The sequence below is a fragment of the Choloepus didactylus genome, chromosome 21 (genome assembly GCF_015220235.1).
Source record: "Choloepus didactylus isolate mChoDid1 chromosome 21, mChoDid1.pri, whole genome shotgun sequence".
Classification (NCBI taxonomy): domain Eukaryota; kingdom Metazoa; phylum Chordata; class Mammalia; order Pilosa; family Megalonychidae; genus Choloepus; species Choloepus didactylus.
This window is the reverse complement of record NC_051327.1, coordinates 5,785,621-5,805,361: the sequence shown is the minus strand read 5'-3', so window position 1 is coordinate 5,805,361 and position 19,741 is coordinate 5,785,621. Positions and strand designations below refer to the sequence as shown.

Genomic DNA, 19,741 nt, shown 5'->3' with positions numbered 1-19,741 from the left:
GTGGTATATGGGGGAAATACACCTAATGTAAACTATGGACTATAGTTAATAGTTCTATTTTAATATTATTTCATCAATTGTAACACTAATGCAAAGTGTCAATAATAGAGAAGTATATGGGAATATTGTAGTTTGTTACAAGACTTTGTAAGCCTATACTTCTCCGATTAAAAAAATAATTTTAAAAAACCCATTATGCTAAGTTTAAGAAACCAGGCACAAAGTACAATGTATTCTATGATCCCATTTATATAAAATGTAAATATAAATAAATCTATAGAGACAGAAATAGATTAGCCATTTTGTAAGGATGGGGAAGGATAGAGGAATTGAGTGGTGACTGCTGAGCTATATGGAGTTTTTCTGTTTTGGAGCAATGAAAATGTTCTAAAATTGATTATGGTGACAAATGCACAACAGTGAATATACTAAAAGTCACTGATTGTACACTTTGGATGGATTATATAGTATGTGAATACATCTCAATAAAACTGCTTTTTTCAAATTTGTGTGGAAAGTTATTATTTTTTGGAAGTCTTTATTTTATTACTCACCTAACCATGCACATGATAAAGTGGGTGTTAGTCACAAGGTTTTTATAATCACAGAGTCATAAGATAAAAAGATAGAGTAATGCAATCATTATCAAAGATCAAGGTTACTGGGTCACCGTTCAATAATTTCAGGTATTTCCTTCTGGCTATTCTAATACACTAGACACTAAAAAGAAATATAATGAGTCATTAGTCATAATCATCTGTTAAATCCTAACTTCCCAATTTCAACTCCTTCCCCTTTCGATCATTCTCTTAGTCTTCAGGGATATCTGGGGAATGACCATTCTAACTTCTTCATGCTGAAAAGGGGTGTCGACATTATGGGGTAAAGAAACTGGTTGATGTTCTTGAAGAGACTGGTACGTCTGTGTTTCAGTGCTTATCTGGAATAGGAACAATGTGGAAGCTTTAAGTTTCTGAAAAAATAAACTTAATAAGAAAAACTTATATAGAATCTTAGACAGAGCCCAGGGTATTCTTTAGGGTTTTCAGGAATACTGTTGGTTGGGGCCTGGCATACTGTGGCAATTTGCAGTATCTGGCTGAGGCTTGCATAACAGTAACCTCCAGGATGACCTCTTGACTCTGTCTGAAATCTCTTAGCCACCGAAATTTTATTTTGTTTCATTTCTTTTCCCCCTTTTGGTCAAGAAGGCATTGTCAATCCCACCAGGACCAGGCCCATCCCTGGGAGACATGCCCTACATTGCCAAGGAGACTTAACCCCTGGAAATCATTTCCCACATAGTGAGGAAGGTAGTGTGTTTATTTGCAGAGTTTGGTTTAAAGAGAGAGGGGCCACATCTGAGCAACAAAAGAGGTTCTCTTTTGTTGTAGACTTAGCTTTGCCACCACAGAAATAAGTTCCATAAGGGCAAGCCTCAAGACCAAGGGCTTGGCTTATTAAATTGGGAGCCTGTAATGCTTAAGAGAATATGAGGTATTCCCCAGGTGGGGAAGTGTAATAGTTCCACATTTTTTCTACAGTCCCTCAAGGGACTTTGCAAATACTTTTTTTTTATTTTCTGCCCAAATTACTCTGGAATGTATCAGGGTATTATATTAACCTGTACAGAATAACAAGATCTTATTCTCTATTCTAGGTTCCAGGTAACTAGGTTGTTTAAATAAACTGACCAGGTATGGTAAGTTAGACACTATGCTATAGAAAATGTAAATTTTGGACAAAACAAATATCTCTTCCTTTGGTCTCACACAGAAGTTGAAGTTTTAAAATACAGACAATATCATCCTTTATCCTGTATTATTATTTACTTTAGACCTAATCAGATCAGCCTCATTCATATCTCTAATTGAAGTCTGATCTCTTTTTCAGCTTCTTTAACAGTTGCTGTATGGAGTAATGCTGACTTTCAGAGTTGCAGAACTCAAACTCTGAGTCTCAGGTGTCACACAGATACCCAAAGTTCCAGGAAACTACCAGGTTATGTACAAAGAGCACAACATCTCAGAATTTAGAAATAACAGTTAAAACTCAGGAATAAATGTAACTGCTGTAGGAGCTAACAATCTAGGCCCTAATTTTCTTATTAAGCATTTTTTAAATGAAACTATTTTCAGAAATAAAACATTTGACAGTTGACTTATATTGGGGTCATCAGCCACAAACCATAGCAGGAATTTGGTCCTGACTCACCTTTACACATTTACCAGTATTATCTTAATTTCCAGGAGGACATAATTTATATGCTTGCCTTGCTTCTCCCTTCCCTTCCCCCTCCCCCCTCCCTATCTCTGCCCTCCCACCCCCAGTAAAAATAAAGTTCCCTGTACAGTCTCTGTTTGAGGTAATGAAACAGTCTGGGTAATAGATATTGGTGATGGCGGCATAATATTGTGAACGTAATTACTACCACTGAATTATATACTTGAATGTGGTTAAAAAGGGAAATTTTGAATTGCAAATATGTTACTATAATAAAAAGTTTAAAAAGTTAAGTTCATAGAATATAGTCCATATCATGTTATAAAACATTTCTATTTTTACATGTTATATAATCAAAATTATGCACATGCTATAATTAGTGTATGTGTATAATTTGGATAGTTAGGCCTACCATTGTTGACCATGAGTCACCCTTAGTCTTGTGAAATTTAAGCACAGTTATGAAAATATATATTGATTTGATAATGACTTATTCTGTGTAGGAATCCTTGCTTGAAGTGGTGATCAATTTTGATTGGTTTTTTCAAAATTTTACTTTATTTAACAAACACCTATATAGCACTTAGCATATGTCAGGCACTATTAGATGCAGTTTGCAAATATTAATTATTTAATCTTCCCAACAACACTCTGAAGAAGATACTATCATCCCCATTTTACAGATGATGAAACTGAATCATAGAGAGACGGTTATGCAGCTAATAAGTGGCAGAGTGTCAGGATGTGAACCCAGGTGGTCTGGCTCCAGAGTCCAAGCTGTTTCACCACTACACTTACTGTAATAGAATGTATTTTCCAAAGACTGATGCAACAATATCTCCCATCCTACATGCACTTTTCCAGAATGACCCTGCCACACGCTCCTCAAGAGGTGGAGGGTCTTTCTCCACCTCTTTGAGTCTGGGAAGCCCCTGTGACTTCTCTGACCAACACAGTTCAGAGGAAGTGATGCTGTGCCAGCTCCAGGCATAGCCCTTAATTTCCAGGAAACTTCCATTTTCTGCCTCTTGGAAGCCAGTCACCAGGTAAAAGACCACCATGTGAGAACCCCAAGCTATGAGGAAAGGTCTGGAGGGTGAGAAGCTATTAGGAGAGGGAGAGAGGCCAAGGAAGAATGAGACCCTGGACACAGAGTAAAGAAACCATTGTGGATGAGGATCCTCAGCTCTAGCTGTCCCAGCTGGCAACATGAGGATTAGAGACCAATTACCCAGCTGTGCCCTTCCAAAATTCCTAACCCATAAAATCATGAGCTAAATAAACGGCTATTTTAAGCTACTAATTATTGGGGTAGTTCGTTACACAGCAATGGATAACCAAAATACTCCCTATATGAGATGTATTAGGTATGAACTATCTCATTTAATCCTTAACAGCCTTATTTTATTATTGCATTTTTACAAACGAGGAAACAGAGGTTCAGAAAGGATAAGCAACTTGCCTAAAATACAATACAGCTTAACAGTAGAGCTAGGAGTTCAATCTGAAGCCAGCACCAAGGTTTTTAACCACTATAAAATATTATCTTTAAATACAATTAGCTTATCAACTACAAGCACAAACAAGAGGTATAACTCATGAATTGATAACTGTTACTCTCTTATGGGGCATTTATCTTTAGTGTAATAAATGTATTATATAGTTTTAATCAATCACTCACTTCAATAAAAGAGTTTATTCACCCCCCACCCACCCATGTAAAAGTGACTCCAAACTAAGTAGCTACCTTTTTATTGTCATCCAGAACAGTGTTCATATTTTCAATCCAAACAGCATCCACTGGCCCATCAAATATAATCCACTTGCGGTCATCAGATGTTGACGATGCTTGCTCTCGGAAAGCATTGGAGAGGACCCCATCCGTCCACTCGTGGCTCACTTGGTCAAAGCACCCATATAGCTGCCCCATGGTGATAGCCTTGGGGTTAATGATCTTGTACTCCACGGCAAACTCCGCCATCTGGTTGGCTGGGTAAGAAGGTCCAACAGGTGTTAGGAAGGCTCTGGGGGAGATCAGAACTTCAGACAAAAGATAATGCCATCTCAAAGACCAGCCAACCTTTAAAAATATGTCTCCAAGGACAGTCCTTGTAAAATGAGCACCCAGAACTTAAAATAATTGGAATATCTGGATAGGCAATGTCAGGTTATTACAGTCATTAGTTTTTCACTATACTCTCTTTATAGGCTCTTTTCAAACAGAGCCAATGTGCCAGTCAGATGCAGGACTAAAGAAATCTGGCTGGGCCTAAAAGAATACAAGCAGTAAGGGACAGAGATGTCATATTTTTAGTCCTCTTTATGTACCTGAAGCTCTCACAGCCATTCTAAGAATTCTGACTTTGCCTTGAGATGGGGAAATACAGGTAAAGAAAGATTCTGGAAAATTATAGTTACCTTTTTTTTCTCTATCTGAAGAACGAGTTTAGTTCTGAAACCTCTTCCCCAATTGTTCAATAAGCAATCAAGAAATACTGTGTCATTTGTGCACATTATTGGAGTACCAGGCCCAACCAGATAATATGGGCTGATAGATGGCACAGTATGTGTACTTAGTAGCAGAAAAGAACATCACACTTTACATGATGCTTCAAAGTGAGGAAAAGTGGGAGTGCTTGAACCACAAACTAAATAAAGAGCCATTTCTGCTGAATCCTGAACCTTCATTTAGTTTCCTAAATTCTATCCAAATGCCAAAATTATTACTTAAGGCAGAAATGCCCAAATTTGTGATTAAGCCTGAGTTAGTCCCCAAATCAAAACCTCAAAAATCCAACAACTCTATCATCAAATGTTAGAAAAAAATTTTTAAACAATGCACTTGAAGTGATCAAGTAAACACTGCCATAACAAGCCACTGGTGTTCAAAACCACAGGGTTGTGTTTTATAAAAATAACCCTCAAAACTGTTTCTTTGGCAATAAATACAGCCTACATTGTTGAGCAAGCACTATGCTAGGTTATTTATCTGCATAATCTCATTTAATTCTTACAATAATCCCAATTTACAGCTGGAAAAACAGAAGCTAAGAAAGGTTTAGTCATTTCCCCAAGATCTATCTAGGTCTGATTCAAAGGTCTGAGCTCTTATCATCTACATTAAAAGTAAGAAAAGGAAGGAAGAAGGGGAGGGAGGGAGGGAAGGAGTAAAGGGAAAGAAAGCGAAAGAAAGGAAAGGCAAGGGAAGCAAAGGGATGGGAATGAAAGAAAGGATGGAAAGGGGGGGAAAGGAAAAAAAAAGAAAGCATGTAATGATTTGTTGCAAATTGGTCTAATTTTGTTTAGGTTAATGACAGGAGTTTCTCTCTCAATGGCAAACCTTTGGAGAAGCCATTGTTCAGCATTTGAGAAAATTCCTTCAGCCTCAATTACATAAAATCTCCAGTTAGAAGTCCCCCTCCCCCACCCTTTTATTTTTCTGCCTGCAGACATCTGTGTGCCATGTTCTATTTCTAGCTCTCACGTCATGATCCAGGGCTGGCAAAACTAACAGCCTGGCATTATCTCCATGGAGCCAGCCAGTTGAGTGGGAAGTCCTGTCCTTCCCTGGTAGTCAGAGATGTAAGTTTTACCTGCTTGTAAATCACCCAGAGCTGCAGCCAATACTTTATAAGCACAGGTCTTGCCTCCCATTGGGTCTCCGACAATCATGTAGCCATGTCTTACCAGCATCATCTCATAGATCTGAAAGGAGCCATCATATCAGAAGTGAATCAATGTGGACCTCCAGATCTTTAAGTCTGAACTCAGTGAAGAATGAGGGGTCAAAAGGGGATTCCCACAGTCACTCCTACACTAGTGTAACACTATCCTTTTATTGTTTAAATATTTTTTTGGATGAATAAATATAGTTGTGTGCCTCAGATTATTTAAGATGCTAAGCATCAGGGGATTTACTCAAATTGTTTCATTTAATCCACTCAGGTATCCTGAATCATCTTTCATGGATGGGAAAACAGTCCAAGAAAGGTTAAGTAAACTGCCCAGGCTCATCAGTGGTGGAGCCAGAGTTTGAACACAGGACTGTCTGGTATCAGTGCCCCTAATCTTTTGGTTACACCTTTGCATATTTTTTTTTCTGTAGTACATAGTTTGCAATAGGTATACTTTTCTCCCTATATGCCCCTCTATTATTAACTTCTATAGTGTCATACACTTGTTCTAGTTCATGAAAGAGATTTCTGATATTTGTACAGTTAATCACGGACATTGTCCACCACAAGATTCACTGTTTTATACATTATCATATTTTAACATCCAATTTTCCTTCTGGTGACATACATGACTCTAAGCTTCCCCTTTCCACCATATCCACACACCATTCAGCACTGTGAGTTATTCTCACAATAACATGCTATCGTCACCTCTGTCCCTTTCCCAACACTTAGGTTCAACCTAGTTGAACATTCTGCTCATAATAAGCAACCTCTCCCCATTCTTTGGCCTCGTTCTACATCCTGGTAACTGATATTTCAAGTCTATGAGTTTACATATTATAATTAGCTCATATCAGTGAGACTATGCAATATTTGTCCTTATATGTCTGACTCATTTCACTCAATATAGTGCCCTCAAAGTTTCTTCAACTCTTTTTTTTTAAGACAGTTTTGTTCACCCACCATACTTTCCATCCTAAGTAAATAATTGATGGCTCCCTGTATAGTCACATATTTATGCATTCATCACCATCACCATTATCTATGTAAGGACATCTCCATTTCTTCTACAAAGTAAGAGGAAGAGTCAAAGAAGTTAAAGAGATAAAAGAAAAAGAAAAAGAAAGGACAAAAAAAACCACAACAGCTAAAAAGCAACGAAAGGAAAGATAGAATTAAACTAAAGTAGAATAACAGTCAGACAACATCAGCAATGCCAAGAGTCCCATACCTCTCCCTTACGCCCCCCTCTTATAGGCATTTAGCTTTGATATATTGCCTTTGTTACATTAAAGGAGGCATAATACAATGTTTCTGTTAACTATAGTCTCTAATTTGCATTGATTGTATTTTTCCCCAATATCTCCCTATTTTTAACACCTTGCAAGGTTGACATTCGTTTGTTATCCCTCATGTAAAAACATATTTGTACATTTTTTCACAATTGTTGAGCACTCTAGGTTTCACTGAGTTATACAGTCCCAGTCTTTATCTTTCCTCTTTTGTACTTGTGTCCCACATGCTCCTAACCTTCCTCTTTCAACCATACTCACAGTCATCTTTGTTCAGTATACTTCCATTGCTGTGCTACCATCATCAAAAATTGTGTTCCAAACCCCTCACTTCTGTCTTTTCCTATCTGTCTGTAGTGCTCCCTTTAGTATTTTCTGTAGCACAGTTATCTTGTTTACAAACTCTCTCATTGTCTGTCAGAAAATATTTTAAACTCTCCTTCATATTTGAAGGACAGTTTTGCTGATATAGGATTCTTGATTGGCAGTTTTTCTCTTTCAGTATCTTAAATATATCACACCACTTCCTTCTTGCCTCCATGATTTCTATTGAGAAATCCACACATAGTCTTATCAAGCTTCCTTTGTATGTGATGGATTGCATTTCTCTTGCTGCTTTCAGAATTCTCTTTGTCTTTGATGTTTGATAATCTGATTATTAAGTGTCTTGGCATAGTCTATTCAGATCTTTTCTGTTTGGGGTACACTGCGCTTCTTGGATCTGTAATTTTATGTCTTTCGTAAGAGATGGGAAATTTTCATTGATTATTTCCTCTATCATTGCTTCTGCCCCTTTTCCCTTCTTTTCTCCTTCTGGGACACCAATGATACCTACATTCCTGTATTTCATTTTGTCCTTAAGTTCTTGGAGACATTGCTCATATTTTTCCATTCTTTTCCCTATCTGTTCTTTTATGTGTAGGAATTCAGGTATCTTGTTCTCCAGTTCCTGAGTGTTTTCTTCTGCCTCTTGAGATCTGCTGTTGTATATCTCCATTGTGATTTTCATCTCTTGTGCTTTGCCTTTCATTTCCATAGATTCTGCCAGTTGTTTTTTAAAACTTTCGATTTCTACCTTATGTTTGCCCCGTGTTTTCTTTATAGCCTTCATCTCATTTGCCATATTTTCCCTGAACTCATTAATTTGGTTTTTGATTTGGTTTAGCATATTTCTTTGAAAGACTTTAATAGATTGTTTCATTAAAGTGAAACAATATCTCAACTGTATCTTGATTGAGGTGTAAGTTTGTTCCTTTGACTGGGCCATATCTTCGTTTTCCCTAGTGTAGATTGTAATTTTCTATTGTCTTGGCATCTGGTTTTCTTGGTTACCCCAATCAGATTTTTCCAGATCAGAATGGGTTCAGGTCTCAGAATGGGGTTATATTCAGTTTAAGTCTCCCTGCGGGTGTGTCTTAGAGATTGACAGACTTTCCCGTGAGGTCTCTAGCTGCTGTGCTTTTCCTAACCTGCCCAGCAGGTGGCACCTGTCAGCCTATGGCTCCTGACTGGGTGTAAGGGGGTGTGGCCTCCTTAGTTTCTGTTTTGGCAGTTTTCCCCCAGGCTCTTGGGTCTGGTTCTGAAGGGAAGACCAGTAGTAGAGCTGGGCCATACCTCCTTCCTCTTAGGGAAAATACACCCCCTAGAGAGGTATCATCTGCATTTGCATTGTTGTCTCTCTGACTCTGTTATCTCCACCCCCATCTGGTTCAGAACACTATGAACTGAAAATGGCTGAGGCTCTCTCCACTGAGCCCCTCAGGTTGAGAGAGAGAAAAAGGGTCAGAAAGCTCCCTTTCAGAGCCAGTCCATGGCCCCCCAGTTTCACTCATCAGCCAGAGGTAACACCTGGTCTTCTGGGCTCCCCCTCCTGGGACAGATGAGTCTTCTGGTTCTTTAAGATCAGTCTACCACAGTGAGGTTTTGCAGCTCAGCATGCCATGGGGGGAGGGGTCTCTCAGCCTGGGTCTGCAGTTTCTATTCACAGATTCCATGCTGCAATCTCAGGCATTCCTCCCAATCCAGGTTGGTGTACAATGTGTGGACACTCATGGAAGTCTCCCAGCTGTTATTCCAGATCACTTACTAGTTGTTCCTGATTGTTTATTAGTTGTTCCAGGGGACTAACTAAATTTCATTCCTCTCTATGCTTCCATCTTGCCCCCTCCCACCATTTGCTTTTATAGAGGAAAAGGAAACAGTGGTCATTTGAGCAAACTGCACTTCTATTGAAACTTCCTTTCTCAGGGCTTAAATGCTACTCTGTCTTGATTGGAGCTCTAGGTAGATGAAACTGTCTTTCTTGAGCCAGGCCCCATATTGTAAAATATTAATGAATTTCCATATGATCTTCTCCTCTAACCTTGAAAATCAGCTATGAATTTTCTGATTGCTCCTCTCAGTCTGTGACAAGTAGCCCATGAGAGGTGAAACAGATGTTTTGGTCATTTATATTTATGTGAAATTTTATGACTTTCTTTCTCTCCTCCTTTAGACTGTGAGTCCCTCAAAGAAAAGGGACATACAAAACTTTTAATTTTTAGACTAATTCCTCATTATTATTCATCTTGGAGGTAAGTGATAAGGAGGAGGGTCTAAAGGAGGGTAGTGACAATAGGGGTATAGAAAAAGGGACAAATACCATTCAACAAATATTTATCAAACACCTACAATGTGCCAGATACTGTTCTGTCACAGCCATGGATACAGCAGAGAATCAAACAACAAAATACTGAATAAAGCTGAATGGAGTGACTGCATATTGGAAATAAGGGAGAGGCAGGCATCAGTGACTCAATAGGTTCACACCTTCCTCCTCCCACACCCCGTAAATGGACTATCAAGTTATCAGTATACAAAGGGCATGTAGCTCCAGATAGCTTGTTTTTTGAAAAGATTATCAATTGGTACCAAGCTATATAAAAAGTTTATCTGTGGGTCAGAATCTTATTTTGAAATACATGAAAAAATCAAATGGATGAATGGATAAGTGATAAAGCAAATATAGTAAAATATTCATTGTAAAATCTAGGTTGTGGGTACATGAGAATTAACTGTACAATTCTTTCAACTTCTCTGCATGTTTGAAATTTATGATATAAAAGATGGTTAGAAACTAGCCTATCTGTAAAACACCATTGAATACATTGGCATGCAATATTGATTTAAATGAATTGTATTGAAAACTAGCTTACTTGGTGATATAATAGGGAGAAAAATCATTATTTTTACCACAAAGCAGTCTGATCTCAGAATCTGGAGACCTGGATCTCTAGCCTTCACCCTTAATTCTAACTTATAATGTGACTTTGGGAAATGTAGACATGGATGATGTTGATGATTATGGAGATAGTATGGTTGATCATGATGTAATATCAGGAACTATACCCGTCATTTTATGAATACTTGTTCTATCATAATGATCCTTTGGGGAAGGGGTTTACTGCCTCCATTTTACAAATGAGGGAACTGAGGCTCAGAGAGGTGAACTAACTTGACTAAAATCCCACAACAAAAAGTGACTGGAGTGGGATTTGAACCCAAGTCTGTACCAATTCCAAATCTCTTCCCTCTCTGGACCCTCAGTCTCCTTATGGACTCTGGGCCAGATGGCAGAGAAAGTGTACTTTGTTCATTTGGTCATTTTAAGCTAGTTTTATATAGAAAGTGACCCCAGGAAAGGAACTCTGAAAATAGCCTGAAGCTTCACTGAGGTTCTCCACCATCAGGACTGTTTAGAAATTTGTGGTTTGTCTGCCCAACATCCCTTCTCTCATCTATTGATAACAGTACCCTGATTTTCCCTGGGGAACCACCACTTCATTGGTTCAGTCCACAGTACTTGGGTGGACCTGACTCCATCTCTAATTCCAACGGAGGTGCGGCAGGGGGTGGGGTGGGGTGGTATGGCATAGGTCTTCTCTCTGTGTTGTTCAGGGATGGTCATGTGACTTATCAGAACCATTCTGAGTCTTTTGCTGAAGCCACCATACTCTCTTATAAACTGGGTTTGAGCCTGGGATGATGTTAGCCTAAGCTGCTGGGCACGCATGTCAGAATGAAACTTTAACAGAGAGGCAAAGCCCAGAAATGAAGAGAGACCTTATCTAAAAACCTGGATCCTGCTATGCTTGCGGCCAACATATTACTTGACTTTTCAGTTAGGTGGGTGAATAGATTCCCTTCTGTTGATTAAGGCAATGTGAGTTGGGTTTCTATCATTTGGAACTGAGAGAGTTCTAATTTCGGGGCCCAATGCTCACTGCAGTGTTTTTAAACTGTATATACCCCAGAAAAACATGTTCTTAAATCTAATCCATTGCTGTGGGTGTGAATCTATTATAAGTAGGAACTTTTGATGAGGTTTTTTTAGTTAAGGAGTGTGTGGCACAGCCCAATCAGGATGGGTCTTAACCCTATTACTGGAGTCCTTTATAAATGGAATGATTCAGATATGAGAGAAAGCCACAGAAGGCAAGAAGCTGATCCAGAAGAGAAAGGAGAGACTAGAAGATGCCACCATGTGCCTTGCTCTGTAACAAGTTGAGGACCCCAGGATCACCAGCAGCCAGCCCCAGAATGCCACAGTCTTTGGAAAGAAAGAATCATCTTGATGATGCCTTGATTTGGACTTTCTTTAAACCTCAAAACTGTAAGCTAATAAATTCCCATTGTTTAATACATTGCATTGGTATTTGCTTGAGCAGCCCAGAAAACTAAAACACCTCCCAAAGGATCTGTTTCATTCCCAAATTAAAGAAGAAACCTCAAGGACAATTATCACAGGAAAAATACTGAATTCTAAACTTCAACACCTGGAAACAAAAACTGAAGGCAGAGGAGTCTGCTAAGTGATCTTTTTACTTCCACACCTTCCCAGGAACCTCTTATTGCTGTTGGTTCCAAGCTGCTATAATAAGTCTTTCTAACTCCTGACTCCAGCAAACAGTAAAACAGGTACATTTTCTCATATGGGTACAAGGAACTAACCTGGATAATTTTCCCAATAAACCAGGGTACTGGCTGGAGTTTCATCTTTTTGATGTTCTCATTCAGCACTTCCAGAAAAACTTCATAGTCTGGCTTTGGAAGAACAACTCCAGGAAATAAATCTGATATAATTCCCTGTTAATGAGAATTCAAGAGAAGGTGGCAAGGATGAAGTATCAGATATGTAATTTCAACACTTTCCTAAAAAGAGATCTATGGACAGCAGAAATCATGGAAAAATTCCAAACCTCATTTTTCCTCCACCAAAACCCATCAAAAATTACAAACTATCACGTTATCTGCAAAACATGATAACTCTCCCAAATATTTGTAAAAAGTCAACAAGTACTTAATGAGTCCATACTATCTTTGAGTCCTTGTACTAGGAATGAACAAGATAGTCACGGTTTCTGTATTGATGGGATGGAAACATCCTGGTAAGGAAGATGGGCATTAAAATAATTATAAAAGGAAAATAATTAAATTTGATAAAAACAACTACCTAAACACAACAGCAAATATTATCCTATCAGTGAAATCATTTCAATTAATATCAAGAACTAGACAGGGATGTTTGCTGTTACCATTTGCATTTAACATTTCATGGGAGGGTAGCAGACACCAGAGATCCTGGTTGGAGGTAGAGAGGGTGGCAAAAGATAGAACACCATGAAGGACGTGGAGAGGGTGCCAAAGGGAATCTTTCCTCTTCAGAAGTTGAGCTGCAGTCTTTGGCCAAGGTCCCAAACCCCTGCATACCTGAAACAGAGGGACATCTTGAGCTAAGAACTTGGCCAGGTTGACATCCAGCAGGGCCCGGAGCAGCAGGACACTCTCATTCTCCTCTGGGTACTTGAGCTTCAGGTTGCCAGCAGCAGTGAGCACAGACTTGACGGCACGCATGCCGTAGTCATAGTGGTGCTGCGAGGACAGCTGCTCCGAGCACAGGCGGTAGGTAGCCACAATCTTCCGAGCGAGACTGGGAAGCAAAGGCAAGTATGCAGACAACATCCTTGTCCCCGGCCCCTTCAGAAACTAGGCTTGCCCAAGGACATGACAGAGAAGTCCTACCATTCGAGTGTTTTTTTAAAACAGAGTTAACAGAATGAGCTAAGGTTGCACTGTAACTCTCTTGCAAAGTTGGGGTTCTCTGTGATATGTTGATGAAAAAAAGCAAATAAACACATACACACCTAAAAGGTACTGCATGTGAAATTATATGTGCATATACTTTTATGTGCTCATGTGTGTATATATGTATACATAAGTACATACATACCTACACACATACAGACCCACACAAGTTTGGAAAGAATGCATCAAGCTGTCAACAATGTTGATCCCTGGAGAGTGGGAAAGGTCACTGAGGAGAAACACTCTTTGTTCACTTATGTAACATTATGATTTTTTTTTTCAATATCTAGGTTTTACTTTTTCAGTTTGAGAGAATGAATTCAAAGTTTATTATACTCAGCACACATCATAGGTATACTTAGGTGTTCTGCCATTTCTTACTCTTCCTGGGCACACAGCTGGATCACATTTCCCGGTCTCCCATGGAGTCAGGTGTGGCCATGCATGGGAATGAAAGGGAAGTATGACATTTCCAGGGCTGGTCCATGAAAGCCTCCACTGGGAGACTCTCTGTGCCCATACCTTGTAGCCACAAGATATAACCTGGGTCTTTGAACCATCCCATTTTGGATTTCCAGTGAATGAAAAATAAGTTTCTGCTATGTTAAGCCATTAGGTTATGGAAGTTAGGGTTACCTTAACTACTACACTTATGTATGCTCCCCATTTGGAGATCCTCCCAACAAAACTGATTTGTTTTAAAAGAAGTCTGCCTCTGTTGTTCACCAGCACAGGGCTTGGCACATGGTGGGTGCTCCATAAAGGTTTCTCAGTTGAATAAAGTAATGAATTGAATGGGAAAACCAAAGCAATCCAGATCTACTATAAAAAATAAATTAAACCCCATATGACTAATGGTAAGTCTGAGGCAGCCTCTTGGCCTAGGAAGGGTGACACATTCTATCAGGGTTTCTGCAGCCCCTTGGACGGTTATGGATATCCAGGCTACAAAGGCACCAGAGACCTTGTGGAGACATCTGTTGTAATAAAAAGTCAATTGATTATGGCCAAGACAAATGTAACATTTGGAACAGGCCAATAAAAGCCTATTTCTTACAATGAATATTCATAACTCTTGGAGTGTTGTTATGTGTCTGTACTCACATACACACAAAAATACCGATAAGTGTGTACATGTGTGTCTTTGAGAAATGGGTCACACTTGAATATGAGATAACTCAGTTGACTGGAGTCAATAAATACATTATTGATAAGAATGTTAATTGTAAATTATATTCAGTTTCCCTCTTCAATCTTGGAATGATCCATATGTTTAACAGTCTTGCCTAGCAATGTGTGTGTGTGGGTAGGTGTACGGGTTGAGTGAGGAGTGGGTAGGAGATGGGTGGCTGCTTTCTTCAATAGAAGTTAGGATATATGAAAAGAAAGAGGAAGCCATTTCTTGGGATTTTGGGTCATTTGCCGGTCAGGGATGGGGTCAGGACCAAGGCCAAGACTGTGTTCCCAGATCAGCCAATGAGAGAAATAAGATTCTCTCTTTTCTCCCAATGAATAATCTTCCTTGAATCTACCAGACAGGAAGCCACTCTTTAAGGGCCTTTCGGAACCCACTGGAAAGGAGAAGACCTAATGTCACATACCTCCTAGAGTCCAGAAATCCCATAGAGTAGAGGGAGATTTCTCCTATCAGGGCATAATCTGGTACCATCATGGCCACTGTCCGGAACAAGGCCTGGCAAAGAAATAACCAGCCAATCAGAACCTAAACACATATGGTGATCCTGAACATCTATAGTGAATACTCCAACAGCAAAGAGAAATAGCCTAATCATTCAGGCCACTCCAGTGACAATCAAGGAAAAGAGAGCTGGAGGACAGGTCAGTGCAGAAGGACCACCTTCATTGAACAGATCTCCTGCCCAACTAACTTTCCTGCTGACCCTGTCCAGGTATGTGTTGCCACCATGGGTCCCTCAATGGGCATGTGGAATATAATAGGTGCTGAGGTTCCAACAACACCTCATTTTCCTGTGCCAAATGAAGACATCTCACGGCACCATTTAACCACTGGAGCTTCCCAGGATTCAACATGGAAAGCAAAAGTCATTCAGGAATGCAGGACCATCATGCAGCAGAGGCATTCTGAAATCAGACAGACCTTAAGTTGAATTCCTGTTCTGCCACCTACTAGCTGTGGCAAGTTATGTAAACCCTCTAGATCTCAGTTCTTTCATCTCACAATGGGTTCACAGCTGTACCCTCTTCAGAGAGTTCTTGTGAGAACAAATTCAATAATGTAAGTGAGGTGCTTAGAAAAGTGTGTGGTATGTATTAAGTGCTCAGTAAACATCAGCTATTGTTTTTATCTTAGATCTTAGAGAAGTGTCCCCAGATAATTGACATGACCTGCCAAAGTCATGCAGCTAGAGGAGAGCCAGGATTAGAACTCAGGCTTCCTGACACCAACCCCTGGATGCTTTCTACTAGGTCACACCATCTCATGAAAATTGTTTGTACAGATTTACCAAGGTTGTTGGCTGGGAGTGGTGCAGGTTGGCAGAGTTACAGTGAATGGGTGGTTAAAACAACGAAAAAAATAACAACAAAACAAAACGAAACAAAACCAAAAAGAAGAAATGGGGGTTGAATTCTACTTCTACATTCACTGGCCTATGTTGACCAAGAGGAGAGGGGTCTCTTTTAAGGGACTCCCTGATTGTTTTCCACTCCCAGAGAGGAGGAGGAGCAGTCTGTCTGGTTAAGATTACCGGGCACTAATTGGTGTGCATTTCTAGCACATCAGTGGGTGTTGGTGTGGTTGGGACTCTCTGTTCTCTTGCATGCAAGGGGATGGAGCAATAAATCAGAATAAAATCAATAAGAGGGCAGGCCTGAAATTCTCCCTCTGGTCAGCCTTTCCATGCAGCTGCAGTGGTAGGAGCTCTTCCCACAGGAAGGAGATCTATCCATCTTGTACTCTTCAGGGTTTTTTCCTTCCATGAGAGCAGAATGCTGAGGTCTTCTAGGTCTGTTCCCTTGAAAATGGCCTGGTTGGCTCTCTCTTTCCCATCAGGGGCATTTTAATTCTCAACTAGCAGCAGGACCAATGTCTGTTGCCAAGGTTGTCACTCAGGCCAGCTCAGCAATAGGCACTGAGGGGAAATGTCCTCTCTTGCTATCTCTTTTGCCGGTTTGAACAGTTGGTCTTGAAACTACTTAGGCTTAGCCAGCTTAGCAATAAATGGGGAGCTCCAGCCTAGGTTTACCAGGGGTCTCTGTACTGAACTGTGATACTCTCTTGTAAATGGATCTATTTTGTTTGGTCTACAGTGATGTTTTTGTATTGAAACAGGGTCTAAGAATCTGGAGGTTTCTTTTAAAAATCCAAATCTCTGGCTTCTCTTGAAAAAATGAGAAGATTCGGCAACTCCTTCTCCTTGGCAACAGTCGACTGGAGCTAAGCAGTGGCTGCTGCCTCTCGATGGGGAGTTCACCCGAGTTCCTACCACGCCTAACTCGCATCTCATTTATATTTACCTGTGTGACCCCTGCAGGAAATTGAAATAGTGACCCTTGTTCTAGTCTCATTGTTTCCTATTTTTGCCATTGATTATTACACACATATTTCTCCTCCTCCTTGAGACTGTTTTGGGGAAATAACTATGGTCTGAGGCCAAGTACCACTGTCTTACCATCAGCTCTCCATTATTTCCTCTCACAGCCGAAAACCACCTCCTGGTTCAGGTGATGGACTCCTCTAGAAGCCCCCCAGTTACCTCCAGAAGTTCCTGTACCATGGAGTAAGCCCAGAATTTATACACTCTGGATGTTTACCTTGAGGTTATCTGGTAGCTCAGCCCTGCCAGCATACCCGGGGTTCATGGTGATGAAGACGGCACAGGTTGGGTTGAGAGAAAGCTCAGTGCCTTCAAAGATGAACGTCTTTAGCTTCCGGATAATGGCTTGTTGAATGCTGAGGATCTGCTGAGCCACCACAGACAGTACTTCCACCTGGGATGAGAACGTCTGGCTGATAGGAACTCCTGCTTCTGACAGCCACCCAACTCCACCAAAGTGCCCTTCACTCAGCAAAGGAGGAACCCAATCCCTGGGAACCAGACTGTCACATTCAAAACAAGGATGTGATTTGAAATTTTTGTAGAGAAAAAGAAAATTGGTGTGCACGTACATGCGTGTGTGTGAGTAGTTTCTATAGTATTTTATCTATCTTTGTTCCAGCACCTAGCATAGTGCTTGACACAAAGGAGGAATCCAAAGAGTATTTATTGATTCAAATGGCATTTTTACATTTTCTGATCTTCATTTCCCACCCAAATAGGACTGCTCATTCCCACTTTTGTGCTGCCTCTTTTTCTTTAACATTTTATTGTAGTAACATATACACAGAATTTCTCATTTTAACCATTTTCAAGTGCACAATTTAGTAGCATTAACTATATTCACAATATTGTGCTACCATCACCAATATACAATATCCCAATTTTCTGTGCTGTTTCTTTTGTGCCACCACTATAGACTTCAATAATATTGTATTTGTTTCATTTAATTTTTATTCCACTCTACTTGATTGTAACAGCATAGAGGGCAAGACCATTTCTTTTTCATCTTTGTGTCATGAACATATGCAGAGTACATGATGGATAGTAGCTGTTCGATAAATTTTCAAATGAGTGAGTAAATGAATGAATATGATGGGTGGGAATGATGTGTATAAATTATTCATTTTTTCTCCTTGAGGTTGTTTTTATTTAGTTCATTGAGACCTATTCTGTGCAAGGGACCACAGAAGAGACATAAGCCCTGTCATTAAGGAACCAAGAGCCCAGAAAAATGCCCCTGTATGTCCAAACCCTCTGTTCTGGGCTTGTAGTAGAGTTACCTCAATCCTGTTGAACTCATCAAAGCAGGCCCATGCTCCAGCCTGAGCCAGCCCTTTGAAGAACTTCCCCATGGCCTCGTAATCCAAACCATCTGAGCAGTTGAAGACCACACACTAGAGAGAAGGAGGATGTGGGCACCACTCAGGATGGGTTCCATCACATCTGAACCACCCTGTCCCATTGGGCAGGTGGAGAGCCCAGCTCATTTCTTCCTGTTATAGTGGAGGAGCTGGGGCCCCACTCTTCCTCTTACACTAAACCATCTTGAATTTTGTGCTAACTTCCCTGGACAGGGGTCCAGAGATGGGCAGGAAGAGAGGGTGGGGGGAGATGGTGTTTCCCTACCTGCTTGGCCAAAGCTTTGGCTAGATCTTTGGTGGTCTCTGTCTTGCCTGTCCCAGCTGGGCCCTCTGGAGCTCCCCCAAGGTTCAGCTTCAAAGCCCCCATCAGTGTCCTAAAAAGAAGAAAAAAAAAAAACTCAGTGCCTGAGTCCTAAGACACAGGAAAGAAATCATAGCAGAGAAACTGGCTTTTGTTTGTTTTTGTTCTGACTCATACAAATAGTTTAAAATTTCCCCAACATAACCAATATATCATCAGTGTAAAAAAATTCATAACCTCAGAACCTGGCACAAAGTGGCAGCCATAAACAATTGTTGAATGAATGATTAATCAAATAAAAGTGAAAAATCCTCATAAACTCCACTTTCCAAAAAAAGTACTAATGGAATGGTGAAATAAGCATATTTCTCCCACTAGATTATGAGTTCTTAAGTTTGGGAACTGTATTTGATTCAGTTCCATATCCCCAACTAATTAATACAATGCTTGGCCCTTCATAGTTACAACATAAATGTTAGTGAATAGATGATATGGTAACCGAAGTTCCATGGACCCTTGTATGAGCCTCTATAGTTTCAGTTAACACGCTATTTGTAATCATCTGTGTATCTGTCTCTCTCTCTCCCACTGGACTGAGGGGTCCTTGATGCCAGGCGTGGTGCAGAGGAAAGTTCAACAAATGGTTGTTGAATAATGTATCAGAACAAACAAACAAAAAAACCACAGAAAATAGAAAACAAGTGATTGATTCTTTTCTGTGGGAATTTTGAAAGGAGAAAATATCCAAGTATTATTATTATTATTTAAAAAATTCCTAGTAAGGAGAGATATTATATATTACCACTAATGTGAATTCCCTGAACAGTGTAAAATCAATGTCTTATAATGTAGAATATAGGAGACCTAAAGATAGACAAAAGTTCGTGAAGGGGGAATGATAACTTAATATGTACAGAAATGAAAATGAGGGTAAACTTAAAGGTATGGGAATAGACGGGGATGATGATGGTTCATTAATGGGATTTGAAGTAACAATACCACATTGACGATGAACATGATAGAAAGTGGTTGTTTAAAGGTATGTAACCCATAGAGTAGCAATACAAACATAAATAAGTGTTAGCATGATATAAGGTATGAGCACTACAAATACAAATAAGTGTTTGCATGATATACTCCTAAGGTATGACACTGGTACAAAGAGTTAACAATAGAATGGTAT

General features: G+C 39.9%; 1 protein-coding gene across 5 annotated transcripts in view; it reads right to left on the bottom strand.

The window, feature by feature from the left end:
* The window catches only part of DNAH3 (dynein axonemal heavy chain 3), a 208,830-nt gene that overhangs the window by 97,116 nt on the left and 91,973 nt on the right, over nucleotides 1–19,741 (bottom strand). For all 5 annotated transcript variants that reach the window (XM_037814725.1, XM_037814726.1, XM_037814723.1 and 2 more), the window contains 8 exons: nucleotides 18,523–18,631; nucleotides 18,177–18,290; nucleotides 17,111–17,287; nucleotides 14,917–15,008; nucleotides 12,941–13,160; nucleotides 12,182–12,316; nucleotides 5,817–5,928; nucleotides 3,971–4,212 (listed from right to left, as the gene is read on the bottom strand). In XM_037814725.1, coding sequence (XP_037670653.1) covers nucleotides 3,971–4,212; nucleotides 5,817–5,928; nucleotides 12,182–12,316; nucleotides 12,941–13,160; nucleotides 14,917–15,008; nucleotides 17,111–17,287; nucleotides 18,177–18,290; nucleotides 18,523–18,631 — 1,201 coding nt within the window. The remainder of the gene's footprint in view (nucleotides 1–3,970; nucleotides 4,213–5,816; nucleotides 5,929–12,181; nucleotides 12,317–12,940; nucleotides 13,161–14,916; nucleotides 15,009–17,110; nucleotides 17,288–18,176; nucleotides 18,291–18,522; nucleotides 18,632–19,741) is intronic.